Source organism: Podarcis raffonei, chromosome 16, assembly GCF_027172205.1.
Source record: "Podarcis raffonei isolate rPodRaf1 chromosome 16, rPodRaf1.pri, whole genome shotgun sequence".
Lineage (NCBI taxonomy): Eukaryota > Metazoa > Chordata > Lepidosauria > Squamata > Lacertidae > Podarcis > Podarcis raffonei.
The window spans coordinates 15,562,210-15,578,364 of NC_070617.1; the positions used below are offsets into that span (position 1 = coordinate 15,562,210).

At 50.8% G+C, this 16,155-nt stretch overlaps 1 protein-coding gene across 1 annotated transcript; it reads left to right on the top strand.

Annotated features, from left to right (window-relative positions):
* Positions 1–2,116: 2,116 nt before the first annotated feature.
* LOC128403788 (inositol-trisphosphate 3-kinase B-like) lies at positions 2,117–16,155 on the top strand. Its single transcript, XM_053368866.1, has 7 exons — positions 2,117–2,527; positions 7,779–7,863; positions 8,812–9,025; positions 10,455–10,659; positions 11,223–11,324; positions 12,534–12,605; positions 15,011–16,155. The coding sequence occupies exons 1-7, from the start codon at positions 2,117–2,119 to the stop codon at positions 15,254–15,256; spliced, it is 1,335 nt and encodes a 444-aa protein (XP_053224841.1). The 3' UTR covers positions 15,257–16,155.

The following is a 16,155-nucleotide window of genomic DNA, read 5'->3' on the forward strand; positions in this document are numbered from 1 at the left end:
ACCCTGGGACCCTTCTGCATGCAAACCAGGCAAGGAGTTTAAATCAGCACCCTGTTCAGAACACTGAGGACTAGCATCCTCATCAGTTTTGTATGCCACGGGTGGTGCTGTGGGTTAAACCACAGAGCCTAGGACTTGCCGATCGGAAGGCTGGTGGTTCGAATCCCCGCGACAGGGTGAGCTCCCGTTGCTCAGTCCCTGCTCCTGCCAACATAGCAGTTCGAAAGGACGTCAAAGTGCAAGTAGATAAATAGGTGATGGGAAGGTAAACGGCGTTTCTGTGCGCTGCTCTGGTTCGCCAGAAGTGGCTTAGTCATGCTTAGTCAAGCTGTACGCCGGCTCCCTTGGCCAATAAAGCGCGATGAGCACCGCAACCCCGGAGTCAGCCACGACTGGACCTAATGGTCAGGGGTCCCTTTACCTTTACCTTTAAGCCTGGGCTCTACTTCCCAGCTATAGCCCCATCTTCAAAGGTGGTATGGTGCAAGTCATGTTGCTTTTTTTAAACCAAAAAAAGTGCTCAAATAGGGTGCGGTGAGACCGATATCCCATAATGAAGCTCATGAGCATTACTTCCTGAACCCACTTCCCAATTTCCCACCAAATATCAGCCCCGGGAGCCAAGTTTTTTTTTTTAAATTAATATTTTAATAGAAGCATTTCGTTTATAAGAAGACAGAGGGACAAAAAGAAAGAAAAGAAAATCTGAATGAGAATGAAAAGAGGAAAAAATACTCAGCTACATTTCCATACATGAGTATACAGATGTGTATAATCTTATCGTCCTAATACACACAAAGTTATCAATAACCTAATCTATCCTGCGTAAACTTATTCCAAATATCATTTGGATTTATCCAAAGAAAGTCTGTGTCTATAAGCTTTCTGTTCATATGTTACCAGTATTGCCACAATTAAGGGGAATTGTATCTCTCTTCCTCCAGTACATCAACAACAGTCTCTTGGCCACCATTAGGGGTGTCCCTATTTTCGCTGTCCCGTTGTCGATTTCCATACAATGGGCATATAGTTCAAAAGAATATTCACCTCTGAAAATTTTGATAATTTTTTCTGTAGTGTCTTGTTTATATAGTCCACATTCCCCCCAAAATTTTAGTAAGTGTGGGACATAGTAAAAGCAGGGGCTAAATAGTTTTCCGCCTGTAATTCAAGCATTGCTGGGAGGAGCAATCCTATACAGTGGACGCTTGGGTTGCGAACGTTATCCGTGCGGGATGCACGTTCGCAACCCGCAGCGGCGCATCTGCGCACACGCGAGTTGCGATTTGGCACTTCTGCGCATGCGCGACCACTGAAACCTGGAAGTAACCCCTTCCGGTACTTCAGGGTTTCGGTGGGTCAGTAACCCAAAAAAATGCAACCTGAAGCGTCTGTAACCCGAGGTATGACTGTACTTGCCAGGAAATACATCCCTCCCCCCTTCCGCGAAAAAAACCCTCCCACAAATCTCTGGAAACTACTAGTGTCCATCAATAAAGGACTTTGCCAGAATGCCCATGTGCTGCCTTTAGAGAGGGACCCTGTGAACTCACTAGCCAATGAACTAGTAGCCATTGATAAGACCTCTCTTCCATGAATTGATAAGACCTCTATTCCACATTTTCCATAGTTCAACTTTGCACTGCGCGAAGGACTTTCTTTTATCCATCCTAGCTCTTGCAAAGTTCAGCTTCAACGGATGTCCAGGATTTGTTATGGGGGAGAGAAGCTTTTCTCTATGGTCTACTTCCTCCATTCCATGCATAATTTTTTTATAAACTTTCATCAAACTCTTAACTCACCTTTTCTCTGAACGAAAAAGTCCCCAACACTGCATAGGAAACTCGCTCCACCCCCCCACCCCCCGCCTCGATTATGCTGTTGCCCTTTCCTGGACCTCTTCCAACTGTGCGATACCCGTTTTGAGGCGAGGCGACCAGAGCATAACTTGGATGGTCACACAAGCTGCTTTTCTTGCCCTTCCAGCTTGCCCTGCTCCAGTAACACACACTCTTTGTTTCCTTGCAGAAAGCTGTGGATGAAGCCATGCCTGAGTAGCGTCACTTCCAGCTCATCTCAGCAGGCAACCTTCCCCAGTGGACTCAAGTGGGGACTCATGGAAGGCTATCGCAGCCTGGAATGCATCCCTCCTCCACCTGCTGCCGCTGAACCAGACCACTGGGAGGCCCCCGATACGCCTCTGGGCCCCCCCTCAGAATCAGAAGCCTCGGTGTGCGGCAGGGGAAGGGATGCCCCCCAAGTGAGGGCGGAATCGCCACCCTTGGGTGCCTCTCCCAGCAGCAACGGCCTGCAAGGGCCTCCGGCCACGCCTCCCTGCGAGGTTGCCGGAGCGGGGCCCAGCCAGAAGCCCCTTCCTGGAAGCCAGGAAGCCCCCGTCCCTTTTGACCGCTCTGTCTCGGGCTCATCAACCTGCTCCTCCCTGGGAGGGTCCTCCCAGGAGTCGGACGACGTCTTCAGCGATGCCGAAGAGAGGAGCCCCCTGGGGAAGAAGCGGGTGCTGCGGAAGGTGAGGTGAAGGAGGGGGCAGTTGGGGGTAAAGGCAGCAGGGGAGGGAGGGGAATCGTGCCCCCCCCAAGGAGGCAGAGAGCCCAGCCTCAAGGCCCAGCGATTTCAGAGCAGTCAATGGACTGGCTTGCTGTGGCTCTCTAGAACTTGAGAGGGAAATGTCCTTCTCAGCCCTAAGCCTGGGGCCTTCTACATGCAAAGCAGGGCCTGTACCACTGAGCCCATGGCAAAGTAAGATTTTACCTTAAGTTTTATGTTGGTTTAAATAGATGTCATTTTTCCACGGGCTGGGTAGCGACTCTCAGCACCGCGCTCACACCCGATGCCACTCCGGAGCCTTTAAAAAGGCTCCTTTGCAGTAAGGGGGGGGCGCTTAAGGTGCCCACCGAGTCTCCGTGTTCACAGGCTTCCGCGCCTGTGATTTTAGGGGTCCCCGCTTCGCCGTAGCGGTCAGACCCGAACTCGTGAAGTAGTCTCCCTCCGGAGCTCAGAGGGAGACCGCCATTGAACGCTGGCGCCAACCGGAAGTCCCATGCATACCCTCCAACATTTCTCCGATGAAAATTGGGATATTCTATTCAATAATAATAATAATAATAATAATAATTATTATTATTATTTTACTATTTATAACCTGACTGGCTTGCTTTATTATGAACTTAATTAAAAAATAGGGACACTTGGAGGGTCTGTAAATGGCAGCATAATTCTGTGTCTCCCGTCGCCCTGGGACAAAAACGAAGCAGAGTGGATCCTATTGACATCTAAACAAAAAGTATTATACAGCCTCAGCAAGGGGATGATCCAAGGAATAAGGGGAACCAAAAAGCAAATCTGCAAGGTTAGATCTTAAGCAAGAAATAGATGGAGCTCTGTCTGAAGCTTCAGAGGAGACCTCAGATACTGACATGACCAGGCAATATGAGGTCCCCAAAGGCGGGAAAGTATCTGCCATAATGGAGGAGACAAAGACTCAGATGAGTATATTAATAATAATAACACTTTTCAGGACCAACCTGGCATTTAAGAACAGCACAGCAGACTAGGGTGGGTGGGTGCTGACTGGCCTGGTCACCCAAGATCCAAAGGCTGACGGGGATCAGGGGGTTGTGCAATGGCCTTGATGCATCCAGTGCCTCATCTCTTAACCTGACCTGACTGAACTCATTGCCAGACCTCCCCACTAGCTATCACTGCCCGGGTACATTGCTACTCCACATGCTGCAAAATGAGGAAACGTTTCCCACTGTGACCTCCCAAGATCTTTGTATAGGGGTCAGCAAAGTGCAGTGCTGCTCTATAAAATGCAGGAAGGTTGTCGTCATCCATAATATTGCTGATATGAAGAGGGAAAAAACAGTGTAGGAGGCACGAAAAGGATGAAGCACAAAGGCATGTCGCAAGACTTCCAGGCACGACTGCAGATGAGTCAGAGCTACAGTCAGCTTGAAAAAGTGGTTCCATAGCGAACTTCCTCTCTGCTGGTGCAGAGCATAGGGTTGGAGCCTTTCGCCCTGATTGCATTCACAGCCTCCGTCCTACAACCCCCACAGCTGGTGCATCGGGTAGTTTTTTAATGTGGGCCTCATCTTTCACACCCGGCACCCTTCACCTCGGACCACCCCACCTTGGTTCTCATCCAGGGGATTTTTGCTCCTTCTCCTCTTTACCTTCCTGACTCTTGTATCAAATTTGGGGCAGCACCGTCCCCTGTTTCTGTCTTAACTTCACTCACTCATCCCTGCTAACAGGGCTGCGGCATCAAGGAGAGCTTTAGAATTGTGAAATTGTTTATATATATATATATATGGCTTGGGCTCAGGCATATATATATATATATATACAAACCATATATATACAAGCCATATATATACAAACCTGTACAAACCTGCCCAGGTGCTGAGAGCCTTAAGTGAGCACCTTCTCTCGGTCCCATCAACATCAGTTGGTGGTGACTCAAGACAGAGAGACAGAGACTTTTCTGCAGCTGCTCCCAAATTGTGGGATTCCCTCTCAGAAGAGGTTGGACTGGCTCCCTCCTTGTCTTCCTTCTGCTGGCAGACTAAAACCATTTTATTCAGACAGGCCTGTGAAAACGTAAGTTGCAGGCTTGACTGATCACTGAGCTGCTGTCAGGAAAAACTGCATTTTAATTTCTGGTTCTAAATGTTTTCTGGTATTTTGATGGTTGCTTTTAACTAGTTTTTATTGTGTGTTTTAATTATTGACGTGTTCAAACACTGGAAGCTGCCTTGAAGCCCACCTTGGGAGGAAGGAAGGAAGGAAGGAAGAATATAAGCAGATTGAAGAAGAGTAATATTTATTTATTAAGCCTGTGCATGTGAAGAGGGGAGCACCCTTGCAAGAGGACCGCAAAGAACGTTTGATTTGTGGTCCTGGATCATTAGAGATCCTGGCCAGAGATCTTGCATTTCCAGGGATTCTGCTACAAGGAGGATCAGGGCCTCTCTCTGGCAGGTGTCAAATCCCTGTTAGAGCCGCCGAGTCAGGCTGACCTGAGGATGCCCCCAGCAAATGTGCAAGCTGGAAGGCCTGGCTGGAGGGGGCCGGAAAGCATGACTGTGCTGGGGTGAGCCTCCAGCCGAAGGTAATCTCTACAAACTCACAGCCCCAGGCAGGATGTTGTGGTTCTTCTGCCAGCCCAGCTGGCTTGCTCTTGTGCAGGTCGAAAAAGCTCTTCTGGTGCAACAGCAGCAGCAGAGGCCTCAGCAGGGTTCTGTGGTGGTTGCCGTGCAGAGCAGTTGGGTGTGCGAGGCGAGCTGTTTGCACGTGCCACGAGTTCAGGCGCCCTTCCTCCTTGCACAACCGGCCCCGTGCAAGCCGGAGCACACCTCTCTCCTTGCACAGCAGCAGCTAGGCTGAGATTTCCCCGTTGCTAAGCAAATTGCTCTCTCCCCCTAACAAAGGCCTTTCCCTTCCTCTTTTCAACGCTGAGTCCGCTGAGCTGAGTCCGCTGAGTCCTCCGGCTGCTTCCTCCAAGACGGGTTTCCTCTGGCTGTGGTTAGAAATGCTGATGAATGAACTGGAGGGAAGAAAGGGGGAGGGGAGACTTGACAAGCCTCCTCCTCTGCTTGGCAGGCCTCTTCTCTCTCGCCTTGTCTTTGCTGGGTCCCAGGAAAAAAATCTCTTCTCTGCCTCTCCTGTTTCCTGGGCTGCGTCTCACGGCCAGTCCTGAGCAGGTCCAGCGTCAGGGTTCAGCCTTGTTGGCTTCTGGGGGTGCAGGTGGTTCTGAATGAACTAAGGGGTGGGGCAGGGGAGTGTGATGGAGGCTCCCCCCCCCAATGGCATGGCTTCGCTGAGGCTGGGTTAACCTTGGTCCAGTTTCTGCCTCCCAGCCTAACCTACTTCGCAGGTTGTTGTGGGAATTAAATAAGGACTGAGGCCTGGGAGGGTTCAAATCCCGGCTTAGCCACAAGGCTCACCGGGTGACCTTGGACCACTCCCTGCCTCTCAGCAGTGACCTACCTCGCAGGGTTGTTGTTGGGGATGAATGTTGGGAGGGGAAGAACAATGCACACCACTTTGAGCTCCTCGCGGGCGGAAAAGCTGGGATAGAAATGCAACAAGTAATTAAATGATTCCTGGGTGTTTTTCGAAGCCTGGAAATGTGAGGCTCTCTGGCTTCTGAACTGCTGCTACCTGTGGGGACGTGGGCTGCACAGACCCCCAAATGCTGGGGAAGGACCTTTGCACACGGAGAGTCCTATGGCCAGTCCCTGCTAGCAGGTAGGGCTGAGCCAGTCCCTGCCTGAGACCCCAGCAGTTGCTCTGCCCATCAGTAGAAACAGTCCTGAGCTAAAGGAATAAGTGGTCTGACTTGGTGTCTCGGGGTGAGGCAGGATCCTACGTCAAGGAGAGACTGTAGCTCAGTAGACAGGGCACCTGCTTGGCCTGCAGAAGGTCCCAGGTTCAATGCCCCCTGACATCTCTGGGTAGGGTTAGGAACACAGGTAGGGCAGAGAGCCACACTGGTTGTTCATTTGCTAACTGGCCAGGTTCAATGCTCTACCAGCTGAGCTATGTGTTGGGGAGTATAGAACCACAGGATTGGAAGGGGTCCTGAGGATCATCTGCTCCAACCCCCTGCAATATGCGGCAGTGGTTTTCAGCCAGTGTTCAAGGCAGCCTTGGGGTGCCTTGAATGATGGTCAGGGGTGCCGCGGGCAACATTGGCCTCTGTCCCTCTTTCCTTCCCTCCCTCCTCTCATGCCCTCTCTCGTCTCTTGCACAGCTGTTTGTTGCAGCAGCCCTGGCTATAAACTCCCCAGGCGAATGGTGTTCAGAGACCAGGGATGGCAGCAGCAGCAGCTGCCCAGAGGACTCCCAAGGAGAGGGGAGAGGAGAGGAGGCTGAGGGAACCCTCCACAAGGGAGGGTGTTTGAAAAAGAGTGAGAGGCTGCCCGCTCTGCAGTCAAGGGGTGACATAACTGGGCTCCTGAGCCCCACAGGGGTGCCGCAGAAAAGAATGTAGTTGCCTAAGGGAGCCGCGTGGACTCAAAAAGGTTGAAAACCTCTGTCTTATGGGTATTAAACCTGCAACCTTGCCATTATCAGCACCACGTTCTAACCAACTGAGCTTCGTTTTTTCTCCTTGTTTTTCTTAATTGTTTTGTGTTCTCATTTTGTATTTTTACATTGTTAACTGCCCTGTGATCTTCAGATGAACGGTGGTATACAATTTTAATGAATAGTAATAGTAATAGAAAACCCTTAGCAACTTGGGATCAGTTTACCTACAAGGCTGCCTGACTCCGTATGCGCCCACTCGACTCCTTCGATCTGTAGAACTGGCTCTGTTACAGGGGCCACATAATACCCATTCTGCAGTGGTAAGAATTCAATCTTCTAGTGAGGCAGGACCTACACTTTGGAACTCCCTGCTGATTGATATCAGGGAGGTGCCTTCACTATACTCTTTTCGGTATCTTCTAAAAAAAAATTTGTGTAGGCAAACCTACCCAGATGTTTAGAAAGCTGATGTGAATTTTAACCTATTGTTATTTAAGTTTTCTGACGTCTTCTTCTTGTTGATTTTGGTGATCGTTTTGCTGTTTTATCTTTTTTTCGTAAACTGCTTTGCGGTTCTCTACAATCAAGAGGTGTGTACATTTTATGAAGTAAGTTAACAAGTAGATAAATATAAAGCCCCCGCGCCTGACCCCCTGTGTCTGTGCAACTTCCTATCTTCCCCCATCATCTCGTAACGGTCCCTTTCTTGGTATATTTCCTAGACCAAGTCCTGGAAGACATTCTTCACGATGGTGCACTGGTCCTTGCGGAGACGCAGCTCTTGGGTCCAGCTGGCCGGCCACGAAGGTACCACTACAGGACCGGGGGGCGGGGCGCGTTGCAAGCCGGGTCCAGGAGTGGAGGTGGCCGAGGCAGCAGTTGCAAAGGAATCAGGGCCAGGGGGATCTCCCCCACTGCAGCTTAGAAGAAGCCACTGGATCCGAGGATACAGCATGCAGCCCTTTCCCTTCTCCAGTTTATTTCTGCCTCCCCAGGACCACAAGCCAGGGCTTCCGTGGGGCTCTTGGGCAAGCTTAAGCGCTGTGTTTTAGTTTCACCAACTTGGATGGGTTTAAAAGAGGACGGGGCAAATTCATGGAGGTAAAGAACCTAAGCAGAGCCCTGCTGGATGAAACCAAGGGCCCATCTTTAGTCCAGCCTCCTGTTCTCACAGTGGCCAACCAGAGCTTGTGGAAAACCCACAAGCAGGACCCTCTCCCCTCCAGTGGCTTCCAGCAACTGGTCTTCAGAAGAGCCCTCTCCCCTCCAGTGGCTTCCAGCAACTGGTCTTCAGAAGCATTGACTGTCTCCACCTGTGGAGGCAGATACCCCTCTCCTCCATGAATCATTCAGTCCTTTCTCAAAGACATCTAGGCTGGCAGTCACTGCGCTGCCTCCTGCGGGAGCGAGTTCCATAGATTAACGAAGTGCTGCGCAAATGGTAATAGATGCTTGCAATAGACGGGCCACTTCTTATGATCTTCTGCAAGCAGGGGGACAATTGTGGACTCCCTCCAGGGTTGCAGAAGATGTGTCTATGATTGCCAGTTGCCGGAAAGTACAAATCAGGGGAGTGTTGCTGCTGCACTCGGGTCCTGGATTCCAGTTGGTGTATCTGGCCATAATGCTGGACTGGATGGTGCACACACCCACACACCCTGCGCTCTTCGGCTCGATCCAGCCACTACAGGTCTTTTACTGTGCTTCCTTCCCCTCCCTCCACTTCTTCTGACCATCCTCGTTCTCCGCCCCCAGGGAATTTCAAGCCCAGCGAAGGAGGCCAGATCCTGAAGAAGTTCAGTTCCGTGGAAGACGCCTGCCTGGCAGAGCTGATGGCTGACGTCCTGCGCCCCTTCGTGCCTGCCTACCACGGGGTGGTGGAGGTGGGGGGCGAACGCTACATCCAGATGGACGACCTGTTGTGCGGCCTCGACATGCCAAGCATCATGGACTGCAAGATGGGCACCCGGTGAGAGCAGCACCTTTCTGGGGGAAGGGGGTGGGCATAGGAGGCTCCTTCCTCTCAGGTGAGACAGGAGGGGGTGAGGGGAGGGTAGAAGTCCCACAGGCACTGAAGGTGGCGTTGGGATGGAGAAGAAGATTTATCCCAGGACCATCTTCACCACTGAGCGAAGGTCATCACCAAAGGTCAGCTTGCATGGCGCTTTTCCACAGTTGTAAGTCGCCTCGAGCAGAGTTTTAGCATGCAGATACAATGGTACGTAATCTGTTCCCGAAGACCGTTTGACTTCCGAAACGTTTGAAAACCAAGGCACAAAGGGTGGCTGGCAAATTCCACTGAGAAAATGGAAAAACACGCATTTGACTTCCAAGGTGCGTTCGGAAACGGAAGCATTTACTTCTGAGTTTTCGGCGTTTGGGTTCCGAAACGTTCGGCATGAAAGCAGCCAGAAGCAGTAAATAAAAACACATTGAAACGTATGACGCAGAATTAAAACAATCCCCATACAAGTCACAATCAGATCGAAATATGCAAATAATAATAATAATAATAATAATAGCAAAATTAAACATTGCCAGAATTAAGTATCAACCCCTACAAAACAACAACAACCACCCTCTAAGCAATACCCCACCCCAAGAGCCTGGAGGCATCCTGTGAAGCAGGTTCTGAAAGACTTGCAGCCAGGATGGTCTCTGACTTCTTTGCCAGCCTCCGTTTTTGTAGCTGGAGTCAGTTAGATGGAAAGAGGCTAGCAAGGCAGGAATGGGTAAGGTCACAGAATCATAGAGTTTAAGGGACCCTGAGGGCCATCTAGTCCAACCCCCTGCAATGCAGGTCAGTGTCAGCAAGGTGGAATCAGAGGCTGTAGCTGGGTCGCCAGCAGTGGTCTGTGTTTCGCATCTGTTTGTTGCATAAGTGGGGTTTTTTTTTTTTGGTGTTGCAGGCCTGCCTATAATAGCAGCCAGATGTAGGAGACTGCAGAGCTAGTGTGTGGGTGAATCACTAACCGGACAGCCCAGAGGGATCTGCCTTGTACTGAGTCAGACCCTTGGGCCCATCTAGCTCAGTATTGCCTGCACTGACTGGCAGCAGTGGTTCCCAGGGTTTCAGGGAAGGCCTTTTCTCTGCCCTACCTAGAGGTACCACCAGGGATTGCCCCTGGGGCCTTCTGCAAACAAAACACTTCCCCGACCCTGACCCTCCCTCCCCCAACATTGCAGCCAGTCCCCCTCCTTGTCCCACTCTACCACTCCCTAAGAAAATGAGAAGATCCAGTCCAGCTTCCTGTTCTCCCATTGGCTGCCCAGATGTTCATTCGGGGAAGTCCGCAAGCAGGATCCCAGCACGAGAACCCTCTCCCCTCCGGTGCTTTCCAGCAACTGGTTTTCGGAAGCAGTGCTGCCTTCCTTGAACACCTCCTGTTTCTGCCCAGGACGTACCTGGAGGATGAGCTGTCGGAGGCGCAGCAGCGGCCAGCGGCACGGCGTGACCTGTACCAGAAGATGGTGAAAGTCGACCCGCAAGCCCCCACCGCACAGGAGCACAGCCAGGGCGGCGTCACCAAGCCGCGGTACATGCAGTGGCGTGAGGGGATCAGCTCTAGCGCCTCCCTGGGCTTCCGCATCGAGGGCGTCACGGTGAGTGGCGGCGACAGCTGAGCAGGAGGTAGAGAAACGGGGATTCCTGCCCAGTCATGCAGGAATATGCAGCTGTCCAGTACGGGGATTGAACCTGCAACCTTGGCATTGTCAGCACCCCACACTAACCAGCTGAGCTATCCAGCTGGTAATAATAATAATAATAATAATAATAATAATAATAATAATAATAATAATTTTTATTTATACCCCGCCCTTTCCGGTTTAAAGACCAGGCTTAGGGCGGCTAACAACAAATTTAAAACACTGAATTGTAAAAGCAGCATAAAATACAGTATAAAAACATGAATAACCATAAAATCCAAAATGCAGAAATCAATTTAGGGGAAATAAGCATTAGATAATCACCATGGCTAGCTGGCTGAATTGGTCCTACTTGGGCCAGCGAGGAGGTCGGGGGAGAATTAGCTGTGGGGTCTCCGAGCGGGTAATCTTCATAAAAGGGGAGGGGGAGGAAAGAAAAGGGAACTAAAGATCAGACCGAATTCAAATTATTATTATGAATATGAGAACACCCCCCACCCCAATCTCTGTCTCCACAGATTGAGGGGGGAGCCGTGCGGAGGGATTTCAAGCAGACTCGCACCAAGGAGCAGATTGTGGATACTTTCCTGATGTTCACCAAGGCCCGCATTGACGTTCTGGTGAGATTGGTTGGGGGGGGAGACAGTGGGAGCAGGGGGCAAAATCTCAGCCACTGGGTCCCTCCCCCGCCGTCCTCTGTACCTGAACTGCTCATTCTCAGCCTGAAACAGAACTGTGCCAGATATTCACAGGAATGTTGCCCACCAGCATACTTTGGGTGCTTTTCAAGCAGTGGAGTATAAACTTGCCAGGTTTAGCACTTCACGACAACAACAACACCCCCCCCCATAATTCAATAGCACCAAAGTTGAGTTCCAGTGAGAGGAATGGAGATTTCTCATTGGGAGAGCTGTGGCCCAGTCATGCTGGATGGGGGTGTGGGACTGGTCTCTCCCGTGTTTTGAAACCTCTGGCTTCTGTGTGGTGGGAATGTAGCCTGCCATACCAAGGTAGGCATCACAGCTCTTGCCCCTCCCATGTTTTGCCCCCAGCCCCGCCTACAGTTCATGTGTGGCACTCAGAAGTCGGCCCACAAGGACTTAACTGAGATGGCAAAGTTAACATGTTCAATGAGAGAAAAATCATTACTGACATTCATTGGGAACCTCTTTTTGTGTGAAAGAGAAAATAAACTTGTAATATCTGGATTTGAAGATGGGGAAAATATTGGCTTATGGAAAATAGAATAGTTGGATGCTAATGTGTGAAAACAGTCATACCTTGGAAGTCGAATGGAATCCGTTCCAAAGTCCGTTCAACTTCCAGAATGCTCGAAAACCAAATTGCGGGTTCTGATTGGCTACAGAAAGCTCCTGCAGCCAATCAGGAGCCCCGTCAGGCATTCGGGTTCCAAAAGAACGTTCGCAAACCAGAACAATCACTTTGCGGTGTTTGGGAGCCAAAACATCTGAGTTCCAGGGCGTTCGGGATCCAAGGTACAACTGTACTATATTTATGGTGTATTATAAAAAGATACTATCGGGTATGACCTTTTGCATATCTTTTGATAAGTATGAATAAAAATATATATTTTCTTAAAAAGAAGTTTGCCCGTGAGACTGAAAAAGCAGCCCATGTAGCAGAAACACATTTAAAGTTAGACAGGTCCCTGTTCTATTTCTGCCCTTGAATTCCATGCTACCTGCCGGTTTAGCCAAGGCTTCCATGACTTGCCTCTCCTAGCAAGGGGCACAGGTGTATTGGGGGGGGGGCTTGGCCTTGATGGGGGGATCCCATCCAAAGCCTCAATGCTCCCTCTTGCCTTGCAGAGCACATACGCAGCCCGCTTGGAGAGCATGAGCCAGGCGCTGGAGGAGTCTGCCTTTTTCAAGACCCATGAGGTAAGGCTGTCAGGGTGGGGGGAGGTTAAGGCAGGCAGGGTAAATGGCTTGTTCATTGTATTTGTTTAAATCCCACCTTTATCTCCCAGGAGCTCATGATGGCATACATGGTTTCCGCCCATTTAATCCCCACAACCACCCTGTGAGGTAGGTTAGGCTGAGAGGCAGGGACTGGCCCAAAGCTTCATGGTGGCTGAGGCGGGATTCGAACCCTGATCTCCCCTAGGTCCTAGTCTGCCATTCTAAACATTGGTTCTCAGGAATAGGAGGCATAGGAGAAAAAGGCCTTGCAAGTGTGTCTCTCTCCTGCACTTCCAAACAGTTGTTGGCTTAGGACCTGAGGGTTTGTCTTTAACTGTGGCTGGGTTACCGTATTTTTCGCTCTATAACACGCACCCGACCATAACACGCACGTAGTTTTTAGAGGAGGAAAATCCGTAGGCATGCCACCCGTAGGCATTTCCTCCATAACACGCACAGACATTTCCCCTTACTTTCTAGGAGGAAAAAAGTGAGTGTTATGGTGCAAAAAATACGGTAGTTTGTTATACTTTGTTTTTATGCTGCTTCTTCTTTTCTTTTTTGGTCCTCTTTTGATTTCAAGTGTGCCTGCTCATGTAGAAAAGCAGGGTATAAATTCACAAACACCAAAAATAGATTGTTATTTTTATTGTTCCCATTTATCCTTATACTAACTAACCCCAAGCCTATGGGATCCTCCCTCCACCCTTCTAGGGGGAAGCCTCTGGAAAGGAAAGGGGAGTGTGCAGAATATGACAAAAGGATTTCCTCTCCCGTAGACGAGGGACTCTCCACAGTTGTGGGACAAAACCTAGGTGCTTTGTGGCTCAGTGTGAAGATATGGACAGGACCTGTGACCACTCTCCTTCCAGTGGCTTCTTGCTTCCCTCTCCCTCAGCATGCACTCTCTAGGGTGGGATTGGGGAACCGGTGGCCTTTGAGATGCAGCCGGACTACAACTCCCATCACCCCTGAGCAAAAGGCCCTGCTTGTCTGGAGTCCGGAGAGCCACCAACCTAAACAGCTTTAAAAAGAGGAGTAGAGGAATTAGACAAGGTGACACGCAACATAACACTAGACTGCCTGGATAGGAGGTGAAGCTGAATGTCAGGGGATTCTGGGCAGGTCAAAGAAAGTCCTCCTTTACTCAGAACAGCGTTAAACTATGGAACTCACTCCCACAGGAGGCAGTGATGGCTTTAAAAGGGGATTGGCCAAATTCACAGGCTATGCTTCTGAATCGCAGTTGCTGCAAACCGTGGGAGGGGAGAGTTGCTCTTGATCTCAAATCCTGCTTGTGGGTTTCCCATCAGTGCATCTGCTTGGCCACTATGAGAACAGGATGGTGGGTCCCAAATGCCCTGATCCAGCAAGCTCTTTTCAGGTGCTTATGGCGCCCCGTCCCTGCCACAGATGCAGCTCTTAAACCGACTTTAGCCGCAATTGCCAAGGACAGGCCCTTCACATTTCCAGCTCCTAAAACCGAGCCTGAGGGAACGACTGCTTCCTTGGCGCCCTCCTTTCCTGTCACCTTGCCAAAGCTGTTGCGTTCGATCCAGGAAGGTACATCTTAAGAGTCTGAGCACCTCCAGGGCCGCCCTGCGGCTTGTAAAATGAGAGGAGCTCTTGGCTCACGCTCCTGGCGTAAACGCAGGTGGGGAGTGCCGACAGGAATCAGGCCAAGGCAGGCCACCGAAACACCAAGGGGGTGTTTGGTTTGCAGAAGTAGTGTGTGTGTATGTGGGTAACCCTAAAGGAGCAGCCTCCCCTCCTCCAACAAACCAACGAGGGCTGAGATGAAAACCTGAACAAAGATCTTACGAAAGAAGCAACTCTAGTACTCAAGTCTATCGCTGATTTCAAGCCAGACTTGTTTGGTTTACCATCGTTTTTATTTAGTTTGATTTTTAAAGCATTTTAATTTAGCCATATTGATTTCAGGGAAGAATAGGCTTTTTAGCAGGGAGCTATAGTTTTGTCATTAATTGTTTTATTTCCTTGAGTTTTTATCTTGCATTATTTACTTGTTTTTATCTTGTAGTTTATTCTGTGAACTGGCCTGAGATCTTGTGATGCACAGTATATAATTTTTAATCTGCAACTCTAGGAGGAGAGGCTGTTACAGGGCAGAATTTGTTGCTTTTTGACTCTCATCTTAGCTGAGAGGGGAAGGGGAAGGTGCTTTGCATATGCCCAGAGGAAACCCACCCTGCCTGAAGGCAACAGAGCCCAAGATAATCCTGTAGAAAACGGATTTACAGGCGGCATCCTGGGACTCTCAGAATGGTCAGCCAGACCAGAGGGGCAAAACCCTCGCTCGGTTGCCGTCCCTCTGAGCTGCCTGCCCGAGGTTCATAAAAAGCACTACTTTTTACACCCCTCAGGTGATTGGGAGCTCCCTGCTCTTCCTCCACGACCGGAAGGGCCAAGCCAGTGTCTGGATGATTGACTTTGGCAAGACACTACCCGCCCCGGAAAACCTCCCCTTGCAGCACAGCGTGGCCTGGGCCCCCGGGAACCACGAGGACGGCTACCTGATTGGTCTACAGCACCTCACTGACACCGTGCAGGCCGCTCTGCGGAAGGCGGAAGAACGGGGGCAAGCGCAGGCGCCCCCCGCCAACCCTTGAGCTTGCCCGGAGGACGTCCTCCGTTGGGCGAATCTGGACAGGCACCCAACCGAAGGAGGGGAGATCCCAAGGCTGTATTAACTGTAACGGCAAGCACACTGCAGAATGGGGCCCTGGTGGGATCCAGCAACATTGCCACACTTGTTGCCTGCCCCAAAGGAGGACTAGCCTTCCAGCTGTTGGGAAATAGCAGGGAGGGGAGCTGCAGCCTTCTGGGACCAGGGAGGAAGACCAGGAGCATCTCAGGACACCCAGAGATCAACGAGGGAGCATGTAGGAACGCAGCAACGCTCCTGAGGTCGACACTGCCATTGGAATGGGCCAGTCCTCCCCCCGATTCCCTTTGCTCCGGCTGGGACACCTGGGAGGTGTAGAGACACCCAAAGTGGACAGTGGCAGGAGTGGATGCCAGGCTGGAGTGGGTGGGAGGCAGAGGCTGGTGCTGTAACCTTACAGCCAAGGGGAGCTTTGAGCTCAGACCACCCCCACCCCCTTTGTGGCACATCACAAAGCTCAGGTGAGAGCCGGGTGGGATGAAAGAACCCCAGCGCATCCCTTCCCAGGCACACAGGTGCATCTCTTAACATGCAAACGTCTTTCTCTCTGTGCATTCATATATTGAGACGCACACACCTGGGCAGTCAGGGGTCACCCAGGTAGCGGAGCCTGGGTTTCTGTGGAGGAAGGAGCAGATTCTGCCCTGCAGAGTTGTTTCTCCCCCCCCCCCCCAGGCCCACATGAACCAACAGTGGTCCTGAGCCCATTGTGGGGCTGAGGGGGGGCACACTGGCACTCAACCGGAATGGGTGGGAGCTGCAGGTAGGGCCTTGTCTGGGATCCAGTGGAGGCTGGGAAGGAGGCTGGACTTTTTATTCTCCTCAATAAAAATAAAATCCTTT

Coding starts and splice junctions, on each gene's coding strand:
- LOC128403788 (XM_053368866.1), top strand. CDS start 2,117: ATGGAAGGCTATCGCAGCCTGGAATGCATCCCTCCTCCACCTGCTGCC. Junction 2,528..7,778: donor AGAAGCGGGTGCTGCGGAAG/GTGAGGTGAAGG, acceptor TATATTTCCTAG/ACCAAGTCCTGGAAGACATT. Junction 10,660..11,222: donor TCCGCATCGAGGGCGTCACG/GTGAGTGGCGGC, acceptor CTGTCTCCACAG/ATTGAGGGGGGAGCCGTGCG.